This window comes from Pinus tabuliformis, chromosome 7, assembly GCF_031772625.1.
Source record: "Pinus tabuliformis cultivar Carrire ecotype Pingquan chromosome 7, CPIR1, whole genome shotgun sequence".
NCBI classification, from domain to species: Eukaryota; Viridiplantae; Streptophyta; class Pinopsida; order Pinales; family Pinaceae; genus Pinus; species Pinus tabuliformis.
In genome coordinates, this window is record NC_142293.1 from 1,682,060,069 (window position 1) to 1,682,076,347 (window position 16,279).

General features: G+C 32.5%; 1 protein-coding gene across 1 annotated transcript; it reads right to left on the bottom strand.

The window, feature by feature from the left end:
* Nucleotides 1-12,651: 12,651 nt before the first annotated feature.
* Nucleotides 12,652-15,945, bottom strand: LOC149254936 (endoglucanase 8-like). The gene is made up of 8 exons (XM_089454877.1): nt 15,727-15,945; nt 15,039-15,251; nt 14,732-14,932; nt 13,985-14,062; nt 13,710-13,862; nt 13,483-13,591; nt 13,195-13,358; nt 12,652-12,984 (listed from the first exon to the last, which is right to left on the bottom strand). Exons 1-8 carry the CDS (start codon nt 15,943-15,945, stop codon nt 12,652-12,654), a joined length of 1,470 nt encoding a protein of 489 aa, XP_089311003.1.
* Between the last annotated feature and the right edge of the window lie 334 nt (nt 15,946-16,279).

Genomic DNA, 16,279 nt, shown 5'->3' on the forward strand with positions numbered 1-16,279 from the left:
ATAACAAATTTAATTTTAAAATTTTAATGGATTTATTTTTAAAATTTAGAGTTCTAATATACATTCTATCAGTCTTATAAAGTTATAGAGAAGAGGTCTAAAGTTTAATTTCAAAACCGGAAGCTTTTATTTACATTCTACTAGTTTTTGCAAATGTGACAGAAAATGCAGATACCATGTAATATCTCATTCCATATTTTGTATAATGTTTTTTTTACAAATTTTTATTTAGTAAATTTTATAATTAAATCATTTTTAGGTTTGTATTTTAAGTAAAGTAATAAGTTGGAAGATATTTAACAAACACGGGTGGGACTGCTGCAAATGGATTCCAAACACCAAAACTCTTAAAACTCTTGGCATATTCATATAATTGTAAAAACAAGATGAATAACATAAAGTTTAATAACATATTATAGAAATAATTTCACTCAAAAAGAAGTTAGTAAAGCTTAACATTTGAATTTGAGTTGTAATTGTTTAATAATTAAAAGAAGAGAATATAACAAGTTATTATAGGTTTACAGAGATGTATTTTTTTAGACATGCCATAATCTGATATGATACAAGGATTATAAACAAGTAATTGCACCACATGTTGCAAACGAAACTCAGTAAAGGAAAGAGTAGTAGAGAAAAAATAAGTAAAATTTTTATGATTGCCATTTACCATGAACAAAATTAAGAACATGCCAATGGGTCAATTGTGAATACATAAATCCATTCTTCCACGGTACCAGTTTTCTCACCACATACAATTCTTTATTAAAGAATGGTGTCGAGAGCTCAATTGCTCCATGAGTTTATGAGGCATATACCAAAACAAACTATATTGTGTTAGGGTTCAAGAGAAATAAATATAACAATTAAGAAATACACATTCAAACCATGTACACCATGATTATGTGGAAAACCCCAATTGGGGGAAAAACCAACCAACAATAGATCTATTATTGTCCTTAGCTAAAACACAGCCAAGCCGGCCAACAACCTGAGCTTTCATCGCTCAACCATGGCTGCCTACAATGGAGAATACACAAGTCTTTTAAGGGCTTGAACTACATGTAATACCATGAGCTCAATACCATGAGTCACCAATACTAGGTGCCCAAAACCAATACTGTTAACCCTAACGGTTGACATAACCTCAACTCCACCATAGGGTCAAGTTTATCTAACAATCCCCCTTTAAACTTGACTTTGGGTTTTCCTTGGCCAAATCTAGCCAAATCTGCCAAGTGAGCCAGCCACCACTCACCTCCAGGCCCTACCCAGTCAATGTTAGGGTATTTGATAATCTCACAAGCTTTCCTAGTTCAACATGCTTCATCATACCACCACATGCATCTCCATATCACCCAAGTGGACATTCAGACTTTACCAGTGATTTACTCGGTTATGCATTCCTTACCAGGTCTTACAGTCATATACCCATTTACATGAAAATTTCCATTTTATTTTTATTTTTTTGCTATCTTGACCCACACACAACTTGAATTGCTGCAAGTTTAACCATGCATTTCACCCTGTAAGACTCCTATCCCACTATTTAACCCTTCTCTTGTAACTGAATTTTTATTTAAAATTTCTGTTACTATTTTAGAATAGAATTTTTTCTTTAACCATAAAAGCCTTTCAACAAATTTCTCTGGAAAAAAAAAGAATTACCTGACATTCTTGATTTTATGAAAACAATGCTCTGTTCTTTTGTTTTGATCTCTCGGCTTCAGTAGATCAGGCAGGTTTTCGACTCAGACAGGCTTTCTGGTAATCCTCTACGTCCTCCTTTCTCTTCGATAGTAGCATCGTGGTCAACGATGGAGGGGTTTCACCCTCAGGGGCAACACTTCACACGCAGGGCAGCATTCTCCAATGCGCCTTTGGTGGGTACGCAGTAGTGGTGCCCTCCTTGACGCAGATGTCAAGGCTCCTCGATGCATGCAAAGATTCCTCTCTCCACGCCGGTGCCTCCTCGCTCCACTCCAATTCTGGATGCAGAGTATGTAGGTTCCTGCGTCCTCCTTTCTCTTTACATAGGCCGGTGCCTCCTCTTCACGCCGTGCAGAAGGTTTTTCTCCAGCCTCCACTCTTCACGATTTACAAACCAAACCGGACCTCAGAGTATACACGCAGGTGGCACGCGGCTCTGGTCTTCACGGGACTGCAGAGAATACACGCAGCAGATAGCACGCGGCTTTGGTCTTCATGCACTCAGACTAACTCAACTTAATCTAATTTACAATTTCAAAATTTAATTTAAATTTCCAAAAAATATTCCCAGGGCTTGGCAAAGGCTCGAGACTTCATTTTCTTCATGCTCCTCATCAAACCATCACTCAACGGACATTGTTGTTTTGTGCAATGAGCTATTGCTTCAACCAGCACCACCACTTTGTCGATGGGAACATTTCGAACAGCTATCCAAGGCCCTTGCCAACATACCATTTGTTAGGGTTCAAGAGAAATAAATATAACAATCAAGAAATACACATTCAAACCATGTACACCATGATTATCTGGAAAACCCCAATTGGGGGAAAAACCAACCAACAATAGATCTATTATTGTCCTTGCTAAAACATAGCCAAGTCGGCCAACAACCTGAGCTTTCACCACTCAACCATGGCTGCCTACAATGGAGAATACACAAGCCTTTTAAGGGATTCAACTACATGTAATACCATGAGTCACCAATACTAGGTGCCCAAAACCACAACTGTTAACCATAAATGTTGACATAACCTCAACTCCACCATAGGGTCAAGTTTATCTAACATATTGAAATGTGAGACAGCTCAGAGATCCAAGCTTTACCCAACCATAAACTCATCTTCCATCAACATGTGCATTAGGAATTGGTGCCACTTATTCATATAGATGAGCCACAATTGACCCATCACTTGACCCACCACTGATCATTCTTTTTCCTTGGACCTTTCCATCTCCCTAACAATCAATATAGTTGATCAATTCATCTGATAGTAAACTACGGAAATGATTACTAGAGGACCAACACGGATGTACACAAAATCCAAACTTCGGCCAGGAGAGAGAGACTTCATCCATTTAGGAAATAAATACAAGTTGTTGGCATTTGGTTTGGAGAGACCCCATACAAGACCATACAAATTCTAGAAAGAGAGTTGGAGAGATGTAATTGTCTTGTGGGGATATTTATTAGTGATGTACATAGCATATCTATAATGTTTTTCTTTCTATTATTCCAAGAACTTGTCTGCCTCTTCCAAATGGCCAAAATATTATTCTCTACAAAATGTGAGAAATAAATCATAATCAATATTGTCTTTTGTTGTTTGGCCAAACTTGAGTTTGTTCATTCTATGTCACACTGAAAAATTGAAGTTTTAACAACATTGTGGTAGCCAAAATTTAATCTTGGGAAATCTTACCCTGTGGGGAAGTTGCTACTAGAGAGCTCTTTTTGGGTGTAGGAGAGGGCTTTGGCTTAGGCTTTCTCTTCTGAGTTAGATCATGAGTTGGATCAGGGGATCATGAACCTGATCCAGGCTTAGGAATAACAACTAGAATAAGAAGCCATTAGAACACCACCCCTACCTTGCATTCTATGTCACACACAACAAAATTACAGTTTTAATAGCATTGTTGGACTATTTTTATGATTTCTTTTTTGTTATTTCAGTTAACTCCTAATGATAAACCCTACTTATCAGTTTTGAAAAGTAAACCATTTATGGAAAAATGTATTGTCCATGGATTACATTATTCATACAGTAATTACACAAAATACAAATTCATGCTGAAGACAACTATCAATCAAATGAGGTGAAAACAATGAAGCCATATGGCTACATGTTTTTTGGCTAGTGAATCTCAAGAGATCCAATCATTCCAGAGAATACACAGTAGAAATTGTTTGATCACGCAGTTTAATCAAAACTAATCATGTTACAACACTAGTAAGAAAAATTTCACTTGGAGTGGCCATATGAAAATATCTATAATATGGTTTCAAAAGTTGAAATTGACTAGCCAAATGGACATCTCTAGAAAAAATTGAATATTTAAAAAAACTCTAAAAATGGGCTTCAAATATGAAGGTTATGTCATTAAAAAAAGGAAATAATGATAACAAATAACCAAATGGTAACTAGAAGTTCACGTGTATGGTTGTAGATGATGTGAAAATTTAATAATAAAAAAACCCTCAAAAAATTGAATATTTAAAAAAGCTCTAAAAATGGGCTTCAAATATGAAGGTTATGTCATTAAAAAAAAGGCAATAATGATAACAAATAACCAAACGGTAAGTAGAAGTTCACGTGTATGGTTGTAGATGATGTGAAAATTTAATAATAAAAAAACCCTCACTAACTTTACCTATAAGCTCACTTATACAAATACATTACTTTATGAAGTCACCTAGTTTTATAAAACAAGTGATAAACACTTTTATAATGAAGTTACTTTATAAACTAGAGTTGCATGTAACTTAAAAAGAGATTTGAACTCAAGACTTCTTACTATATAAAGTAATTTTTAACCAAGTGAGATAGTGCAAACCACATACTAATGGTAGTGGAGGATAGGATTGTTGGTGTTGGTGTTCTTGGATCTTTGCCTCAGAGTGCATGCTTACAAAAAAAAATACTTATCCAAAATCAAACAATTTTTTGTTAAAAACAAATAAAAAAATCTAATTCTCAACAACAATGGGGTTAAATATCAATTAACTCGCCTAAAAAATACAAGTTTTCCCTTTTTTATTTTTATTTTTTGAGATCACATAGAGCACTACAAAGAGAATATGTAGTTAAGAAAAATATTTTCAACACTGCTTCTAATTTGCCAAGATTTTATAGAGTGGGGGGAAACGAGAAAATGTAAATTATAAAGAGTATCAAACTAAAAATATGTAAATTATAAAGAGTATCAAACTAAGAATATAAACAGAAAAATGGAAAACGAACTCTATAATTATTATTTTAAAGTGTAATTAAATTGTATATCTCATGACATAATGAAAAAAATTGTATCTTGGGAAACTAGACACCTTTCTTTATGAAAGGAAAGGTGTTATTAAATAAAACCAATTCTCTAGACATAATGGAATAAATTGTTTAGGAAAAAAATGTATGGAAATAATTAATATTAGAAATGGCAACACAAGCTCAAGATATCGATCAACAAAAAGAGTAGCTATTTGAACATGCTATGATACATGTTCAGGATGATAATTCATTCCATATAAGACAAACACCTTCAATAACTACTCACACAACTAGATCAAATATCATAGCTCTTGTATTTTTATGTGGTTGAAACCCTCAAAGAGGGAAATACTCCACATCCCCAGTCAATGTGGCCACTAGAGGAAATTTAAGTGATGATAAAGGAAAGAACTTTACATAAGATATTTCTCATGAAATCATTATTAACAGTGACTCCCCATGCTCTTTAAATCGACATTATGGACCGATTGGGTGTTAAGTCATGGATCAATAGTCATTAATATCGAGGAGAATGTAAACCATTAGATTACTTTATGTCTAGAATACATCATGACCATCAAATTATGATGCAATTAATTCATACTAAAGAAACGTGATTCTACCTAATAGACACATTAGACCAAGTTGAGCACAACTAACTCCTAAGTGTCCAAATATCCTAACATAAATTTCTAATTAGAACCTTTAACTTAATAACAAGGTGAACTTGTGAAGTTCACCTGAAACATTTTCATGTTCCAATAAGTGTCAAAATCCTATAAAAGTAGTGTGTTATGTATTTTGGTTACACGTTGTCGATTTGGTTACAATGATATTGCAGATCATTTAGGCCCGAAATGCCCCTCTATTATCTGACTTGCTAATTCACATTCATGATACCATTTAGAGGAAATTTATGGTATGATCAATAGGAAGAAATCAATAAATATTGGATATTTGACTAAAATTTACCACTAAATAACAACTTCCAAATAGATTTAAATAGCTACGAACCTTATTTAAGGCATCCTAAGTAACGATGGACCCATATTAAGGGTTTGTGCCCTCAAATGGTTTAGTGAACTTAGGAAATGCACCAAAAAAATGACCGAATGGAAAAAAATGAGGCAAACTAGCAACCAAGGGTATGATACCAATGGGGTAACAAGGAATCAAAGAACTCACCATAATGTTAAACATCCCAATGGTGTCCCATGTCTATACCAGGGCGAAAATAGCTCTTGGAAGGTGATGTATAATCTGAGAGCTACCATATAATCATAAGGTGGGTCAAGCATGGGTGAATAGTTCCAGGAACCTTCAAGGGTATAATCATATGTGAGTACCAAAGTTCAAATTCCATACTATACACGATTATTTTTGGTGAGTGAATTTAATGGAAGTCACTAAACACCCAAGTTAATTTTCTTCCCTTTGATAGAGTATAAATGATGTACACATGATATTACATGAAGCATCTCTTTCTTAACCTAAGAAATGGAGAACAAAAACTTGGATTATGGGTATTTGTTATACCAACATTTTTAGGTTTACCCAATCTCATATCATATCTTACTGCTTTCTTTAGTTTAAATTATATGCTAGGTGGGTATTATTAGGCCCACTTTGTTTTCCATTGGCACTCAAACATATCTCATTTTAATATACAATATCAATTTTTGTTTCTATGTTTCATTAAAATAAAGCATATCATAAGAAACACATCATAAAAATGAGCTAACTAAATTTAGTAATGAATAACACAGAAATACAATATTAATTAGATTTTTGCATTAATATAGTACAACAACTAAACTATTTGCGAGCTTGGATATGTAAGAAACACAAAAAAATGGGTAAAACATGTTTATATCCAATTGTGATTGAAACTGATAAAAATAATATTGAATTATATAATTCAATATATTATAAATACATAGTTTTAAATATGAATATGCAATCTTGGGGTTAATTAGTCACCCACAAAGGGTCCAAAGGGAATCTATCCCAAGTGCATGTTATGGATCAACACTATCTATTTTGAATCTTTGATGATGAAGGCATAATGAATTGAATGGAATTGTTTAGCTCTAATATTGTATGCCGAGTTGAATTAAAATTGAATTAAAGAAGTTGGCATGAGAAGATAGAAGCTATAAATTAACTAAAGTCTACGAGATGAAACTATTTATATAGAAACATTGGCACACATAATTGAAATTAATAGCATACTCATGATACAAAAACTAATTTGAAAAGAATAAATGCATGTGTAATTTCCCTCAAAATGTTTTTCTATAAAGATATATTTGCTACACAAAAAATCCAGTTGAATCTAAAATGAATTAATTGGCATGGCAAAGCCAGAAAGAGTCTTCTACATTCAACAGGACTTATAAAAATGACCATCATGAGGTTTTTTATATTCATATTCTAAAATTATTTCTAAGTACATATAATGGATTTTGATGTCTTAAGGGATGATACTCTACTTTGAATAAATGCAAGTGGAATTTGTGATCTAAGATGGTGGTACAACTACATGGACTCAATAGGAGTTTCTAATGCTTCCTTCTAAATTTCTACCTCTAAAACATTTTGTTTTTATAGATAAAGTTTAGATGTAAAGGTTGTGTGAAGTAATAAATTCGATATAGCATTTGTTCTTTGTTGGGAATGATTGAGTGTAGTTTCCTATGATTCATAGAAGAGATCAAAATTTGTTCCCACAGATCAATTATATTTACTAGAATTGAAAACAACTAATGTTCATGTCCAAGCCCCAAGAGTTAGCTCAAATATTTGAGTCCCTGTTTTTAAGTACCTCCCCGATCGGGAGGTCACATGAGCAATTCTCATCGACACCCTTGGGGTTAGACCCTGCTAGTCTCGTCGACGGGCTTTAAAAGACTCCCTTCGGGGTTGATCTGCCCAAATTTTTCCGAGGGAAAAAAACTAATGTTCATGTCCAAGGCATTGATAATATGGCTATTCATTCCATCACAACCATGATAATATATTACTATTATTCAAAAGCACAATTAGTAAAGGGTTATGCACTCCATATTTTTCCAAGGGAAAAAAAGTAATGTTCATGTCCAAGGCATTGATAATATGGCTATTCATTCCATCACAACCATGATAATATATTATTATTATTCAAAAACACTATTAGTAAAGGATTATGCACTCCATATTTCATTTTCCCAGCAAGAGTAAACAGGTGCACTTTAAACGTGGTATAGGAGAGATGTATAATGTATTGTAATCCTTATAAATTCAATTGAAAAATAAAGTTCATAAAATTTGATTTTTTCATCATCCATAATAGTCATAAGGAAATAAACTCACATAAATCCATATAAATCTCAATCTTTTAATCACAAATAAATTGGTGTCGCAATTGACCTTTATTCCACTTAGTGATTAATAGATGTAACATAGATCTACATTAGTATTAATAACATACAATCATACACAATCACTTAATTTGTTTGAATATTTCTATAATATTTGTATTTTTTATTATATATATATATATATATATATATATATATATCTTAAAAATTCTACTCTCTATAAAAAGTAGCTTGAATAACATGCAATAACTTTGAAATGTATACGCAAATTCATCTTAACTTTATTCAATAACTTTGAAATGTATATGTGAATTCATCTTAACTTTAGATTTATAGTTGATTATTTTATGATAACATCATCTTAAACAATATCCTTATGGTTCAAATTAGCATGTTAATTGTTAGGAAAAAAATTCCCCCAACAACAAGCTAGAATCATTTAATGGCAAGTCCCCATTGGACTTGCTCTCATTTGGTATAGTTTCCACCTAAAATGTTGGAATAAATTTAATATCAATTAAATTAGAAAAATAACATTATAATTTATAAAATTTAACTATCTGTATATGTTAGAAATATTATGTCTAATTACCTATCCTAACTGGAAACATGTGCATTGAGATAAAACACAAGAAAAAAAATTAATTACAAAATTAAATTAAATAATTAATAAAATCAATAAAATATTGAGCACAAAAAATATATTAATATTTAAAAAACATATTTTTATTTAAAAAATCACATACATATTCTTGTATCCAATATGAAATATTAATTGAAAAATAAATTTATTGTGAAATATAAGAATATGGAAATCTTAAACCTTGATAGAAATACAAAATATATAACAACACATTGCCATAGAAGTCTTCTCCAAAGATATATGACGTTTCAATTTATCATTAAGAAATTTATCAGTAAGAGCTGATAAAATTATACAAGCCTCTCGAATCTAAATTTTCGATCTCCTTGTTTCTCAAAAGAACATCCTCTTAAATGGGATACTTAATAAAGTACATTTATTAAGAATTGATAAAATTATACAAACTTTGGAATCTAAATTTTCGTTCTCTTTGTTTCTGAAAAGAACTTCCTCTTAAATGACATAATTAATAAAGTACATTCAATTTTATCTTCTTTTTGTTACAACAAATTCCACTTTCGAAGTCTAATTTTAATATTTCTTATGAAAAATGTTTGATAAAAGCATACGATTGTTCCTTTCAAACAATGATGTCGATATAATTTTCCATTTTTAAAATTCTTATGGTTAGTAACACATTGTAATTTGTTATAAGGATATTTGTATTTGATTCAAGATTTTGAATATGTCATAGTGTTTATTTGTATGCAAGTAGGTTTTTTTCTCCTTATTTTTCTATTATTTATTTTATTCTCTTATTCTTTCTATTTTCTTTATCATTCAGATTATTTCGGTCTTGAAAAGATTTGCCAAATGTACAAAAGTAATAGCTAGTATGTTAATAGTTAAATAATTATATATTTACGCAAGTAATCATAAACAAATAATAGATTCCAATATTAATCCCATATTCATTGGGTGAAATGGTTACAAAGAGTTTATAAGCTATCCTTCACCTAACATAATTCATTTGCACAATATTATGCAATATGGGCTACAGTGTATTCTTTTAATCTCAATCATATACTAGACTAGTATACAAAAATTTGGGATATGAAAATATGTAATGGATAGCAATACTATGGTAGATGACACGTCAGCAAAAGCATGCCAGTGTCTAGTAGATTCCATACATGATTATCTCTAATAATCCATTGGTTAGCCCACGAATAGCTGAGTAGTTTAATCTAACATGGAGAAGAACTTCACAAGTAACATGGACTAAACAAAACAATCTGAATGTGAGAAACAAAGTGGATACCTCGGTATCCATAAGACTTTTATAAGGCCTATAAAATTTAATCCATATATGTATTGTCAATATCCAAATACTTATATAAAATTCTTGATCCAGGTACTTGAAGTGGAAATGAATATTATGGAATTAGGAAGAATGAAGTGAGAAAATAAATGATCGGGATCCTTATACAAATAATACATATGAAAAAATTCAAAACAAATTCATAGTTCCATATAGTTAGATAGAAAATAAAATTTAGAATGCATAACACCACAATAAATTCCATTAAATCATTACTTATCCAGATACAATGAATTCATGAAATGTGAATACTTTTAACACCTATGTCAAAACTACCATGTCAATGTATATGTCATCATACCAAGTCATTAGTATGCTTAATAAATTAAATCAGTCATTGGCCATATGGGATGACATGTAATATGACATGTCAACATGGCATGTCATATTACATGTCATCATAAATGCACTAAAAATTTGGTAAGATTCATTTCATTGTCCACCATGTTATTTCAAATCTATGAAATATTAGGTGAAAGAAAGATTTGGATTTGGATATCTAGTATCAAGGATTTGGAAATTTCAAATAATGATATATTAAGTTTGATCCAAATCCTAATATATATGATCTAAGTTATGAAAGTTTTTTTTAAGACATAATTTATCTTATCTAGATCCAAATACAAATAATATATCAACAATTCCTCTATATCTAGATTTAAGGAATTGAGAGCTCATAAAATTATATTAGCAATGTGTATACATGATCCAGATTCAAATTTCTTGCATCTGAATTTAATCAAAATCTTTAAAAACACCCATATGATCAACGCTTTGAACTCTTTGATTTGGATCTCGTTACCAAGAATTTTTCAATAATTTTTTTGGCACTTTTATGAAATAATAGGAAACAAATTAGATCAAATGATATGAAAAATAAATAAATTTCGAATGGAAATAATTGTCATCAAATTAATTGGAAACTATGCATATACAATCAAATAAAACAAAATAAAAGATAAAAACATTTACAAACTATATCAAATCAATAATAAATTATATTGTAGAGAAAACAAAGGGAAATCTATAGGAGGGTGTGGCCATATAGAGGAGTTGTGTCGTTTAGTTCTATCGTCTCTATTAGGAAGTTCGTTAACACTAGGAGCGAGACATGTGTTGGTTGGAAACACTTGAATGGACCATAGTGGTTGTATAATACAGGAAGTGCAAGAAGTTGAATGAACCATGTACATGAAGGGACATCGTAATGAACCAAAGTACAATGGTTGGGTACCCATGAAATCTAGTGGATGGTTGTTTCTCTATCTAGATGTCATTTTTGCAATGTCTACATGATGGGGTTACAAAGTAAAAGCGCTGGTTTTGAATTGTGTGTAAGTAATTAGTATATGCTCCCCCATCTTAAGAATGTCTATTTATTTATCACATACATATAATTTTATACACAGTGGTGATATCAATATACATTCTTTAAAAAACATAATCTAAACACAAACCAAAGTCTATATTTCATAATGCTGATATAGTCTAATGTTTGTTATATGATATCTATGAATTCCCAACTAAATCTCTATTTTCCCATCTTAACAAAGAATATTTCTTTATCACAATATCTATTTCTTTGGCACAATACATATACTTTTATACAACATTTATATCACTTGCATATTTTGTAAACTAAACACAAATCAAAATCTATATTCCGTAATGCTCATATACTCCAATATTTGTTGTAGGATATCTATAAATTTCCAACCTATATTCAAATTATCCATCCTCCCTACTTGTATTTTAAGGTTAAACACCATTAAAAAAAATTATAATATATTCATATTATTTAAAAAAAATATACATTATAACCAAGTGCAAATTTCCGGCTCGTGCAAGTCAAGAGCAATCTATACATTAATAAACAAATAAATCCTATGATTACACATTCCTAAATGCTCATATATAACATCATGGAACAAAAATCCTATGATCACACATTCCCTGTATGCTCACATATATAACACGATGGCACAGGATCTTCCGAGACTCTCATACACCATGTTCTTCTATGCTAATATCACTGCTATTTAAAAATAGAAGAATTTTCAATCTGCATATGGGATCTAAGATGTAAAAACAAGTCTTCAATATGATTATAGGACTCAACAGGATGAAATGAAACAAAACAATTCTGGAGCCCAGACGTACCAAAATTCATATATATTTCCATCGACTCAGATTTTCATATAGAATACAGACTTAGTAAAAGATATTACTAGCATAACTTTTTGAACTTAAGTCCGTGATTCCATGCTCATGCTGTGGATCTTAGCCAGGACTCCCACAAGAGGATCATTGATATAAGTTGTGGGCTCAAGCTTGCACGAATCGGCCCTGTTATGTCGATTATTCCATGATGTTGTTGTGGAGCTTAGCCAGGACTCCCACGAGAGGAGCATTGATATATGTCGTGGGCTCAAGCTTGGTGGAATCAGCCCTGCTATCCTCAAACCCGTCATAGCGATCAGGCCCTCCCACAACTGCACCTGTTAATTCATTTGGGTTTGGTGCTTCTCTGTTGAACCACAAAGTGAAACCTTCGGTACATGATATCTTTCTGGAATCCTCGTATATCGAAACTATGGAGGACCCTCTGTGGTGAGCTTGCTGTGGATATTTGTCACCAAAACCCACCATGAAAGACATACCAGTAGGATTCTTTCCCAAAATGTAATCCACCTGCAATTTACATATACAAAGTGGATTTGTTAGCTACTACTTTGCTTGCTTTTTCAAATTATGATATGAAAAAACAAAAAATCAAATTTATTTAACTCTGAATCTCTTATACTCTGAGAAAGCTGGAATGGATATACAAGTGTGCTCAATTCTTCTCCTCATTAATTAAATATTTTGCAACACTTAAAAAATTATAATATGTATGTGTACTTGTTGTTTGGCAAATGCAATAAGAATGCTTGGTTCATATGTTTGATCGCCACATTGCAGGTATTGCTTATATCGTGACAGTAAGTCACTGTAAACTGATGCAAGGAATGATGTGCCAGTAGCATATTGTGTATTTGCACCATCTCTGACAAACAACAAACCTCCTGTACAAGTGAAACAGATACAAACACTGTTAATGAGCTTAATTTTGAAACTCAACAGATACAAACACTGTTGATGAGCTTAATTTTGAAACTCGGAGCATGACAGGGAGAAACTTCCATTTACCTGGTGTGATGGAATTTTTGAATTGAGGACTTTGTGGAAGAACTGAGCAGAGGAACACTTCTGCTTGGCCTCTGAAAACTTCCAGGTTGGTTTCTCCGGAGAGATATAGCTGCCAGGTTTATTAATTTTTATGAAGATGTGGTCAGTTGAGGGTCAAGTGGTCAGTCTTAAACTTTTTCTAAATTGAACATTTGGTGATTCATATGTTTATGTGAATATGGACTTACACTAGACAGGTGGATTTGAACTCCTGCACATTTGAGATCCCAATTGAACTCATACTCATTGGAAGTACAAAAATTTTGGTGGAGTATGTATTTGGTATAATATGGCAATCCAGTTGCTCTATATAGCCACACCGCTGCCCATGCAAGCTCGTCCTGTAAGTTAGTTAGTAGAGGAATAATAAGAAGACTTCAAGAAGTTACTCACTCTGTAGTTTAAATAAATAATAGTGTGAAGTAAAAAAGGAAGTAAAATTAATAATGTTAAGGAAAGATACATCATAGCCCGAGACAGAGCAATAGAAAGGGCATTCTCCATGATATGTTCCCCGGTACTGGTCAGCGAAACGAAAGAGCTGTACTAAATGACATATTCAATTACATGAGTATCATAAAAAGTTGGAGAATAAAATTCATTAAATTAATTTTCAATTTTGAATCTAACACATGAACGAAAGAGCTGTACTAAATTAATATTCAATTATATGAGTATTTTAAAATGTTGGAGAAGACAATTCATTAAATTAATTTTCAATTTTGAATCTAAGACATGAATTTTATAGACATGTTAAAAATGGGCATTTTTGAAAGATTTTTGGGGAATCATTTAGGCAATCATAAGTAAACCGTAGGCATCCCAAATAAGTAATCTCACCCGTTATAAATCCCAAAATAACAAAAATGACCATAAATTAAATTTAAAATAAAAGTTATATTCTAAAACAAATATGACCTATCATATGTTTTAATTACTAAAGTTATCTAAATTGTAAATTCTAAGAATAGAATAGAATAGAACAGTGAAAAGAAATTGTTTCCTATCATATGTTTGTTTTAATTACTAAAGTTATCTGGACTGTAAATTCTAAAAATAGTATATAATAGTGAAAAGAAATTAAACCATTGACCTTTTTCCTAACAGTACAGTAGGATTCTAAAATATCTCAATATCTCTCAAATCTGCAATCGCTGTTCTAAACCAATAATACAGTATAAGTGATTTTAGAATACGCATAATCTTATACCAAAGTAGCTCTTTGGAGTAGGAGAATGGAATAAGGTTTGTCAATGGCTGCAAAGACGACGGAGGAAGCGGCCAATGCTGCAGCAGTCTCTGCTGCAATTTCTGTCCCGTGAGTGGATGTATCTATTCTGTACAAAGTCCTTGGAGTGTCCATCCTCTCTGGGTTCTCCCAACAGTTATGGTCTGCAGTTGGATCTCCCACCTAAAAACAAAACCATAACTAAATTCATAATTGCCATTTGTTGTGATCCTTAGTAAATTTTGTTGTGATCCATGAGTAAATTTAGTTGGGATGGCAATTAATTCACCTGAACCCACAGCTGGTTTTCGGTGGCGCTTGCTTTGATGAAATAATCAGTTCCCCACTTAATGGCATCCCTAACGTTCTCCAACTCTCCCGCTGCTGCAAGTTCATCTCTGTACTGAAGGGCTCCCCATGCCAGCATGGTAACGGTGAAAGCCATCGGAAACCCATACTTCACATTATCCCCAGCGTCGTAGTAACCGCCCACCAAATCCACCTACATAAATACACAGTAAAAGCCATGTTGAACATCATTGTATCTTTCCAGACTTCTTGAAGATCTGGACCAAATAATCAATTCCTAATTTATATGGACAGAGAATGTTGATAGAAATCAAGCTGTTGCAAACTCATAACTCATAATACTGGAGTAAGAATTCACATTGTAGGTGGGTTGCGGGGGATCTTTATGTTAATAACTTAATTGTATATTCTCATAATATCCTGAAATCTGATAGTGCTGAGAAATCAATTCCGAGAGATCAATTGTTTGATCTAAATAAGTTGTGGGTGGAGTATCAATCGTTTTCGCCAAAATAGATACCCTCGTTATTTTCGCATTGATAAGATCAGCGTCGTTATTTTGCCGTTTTGGGTATGATTAACAACACTTCTAAAACATTCAGGAAACAACGTTTCTAAAACAATCCGGAACAGATGGCAATACCAAAATGAGAAAATATTGTTATTACATTTTGGATTTGTCCGTCTGTTAGACCAGAATCTCCTCTCCAGCTTATCCTGTTGCTACTGCTGGACAGTTTTCCTGAACGTTGAGCCTCCAGAAACAGAATAGATTTATGCAGAGCATCTTTGTAGTCAAACTCACCCAACACAAACTGATGATGAGCAGACAGCACAGTAGCAAGAATTATACACACAAACCTTTCCACGGTAACCCTGTAACCCATTTCTGCTGCAATTGATCAGTAAATGGGTACAAAAATAAATATCTGCAAAAGTTGATGCGTATATATATTTGTAGTCTCACGCAACCAACGTGTAATGAAGAATAGAAACATAAAGGGGACTCGGTCTCTTTGTTTGCATGCATGTTTGATGTGGGTATTGTAGAGGTTTTGCAGGACAAAGAAGTCTTGCATGCAGGTTTGATGCGGTGCTTATTTTGAAGGGTAGAGAAGTCTTGTGGGTGTCAGTTGGACATGAAACGACGGAAATTCCAGGAAAATATTAACTGAATGGTAAGTCAGTGTATAAGGTTGCCTCATCACCATTTCCTCACAG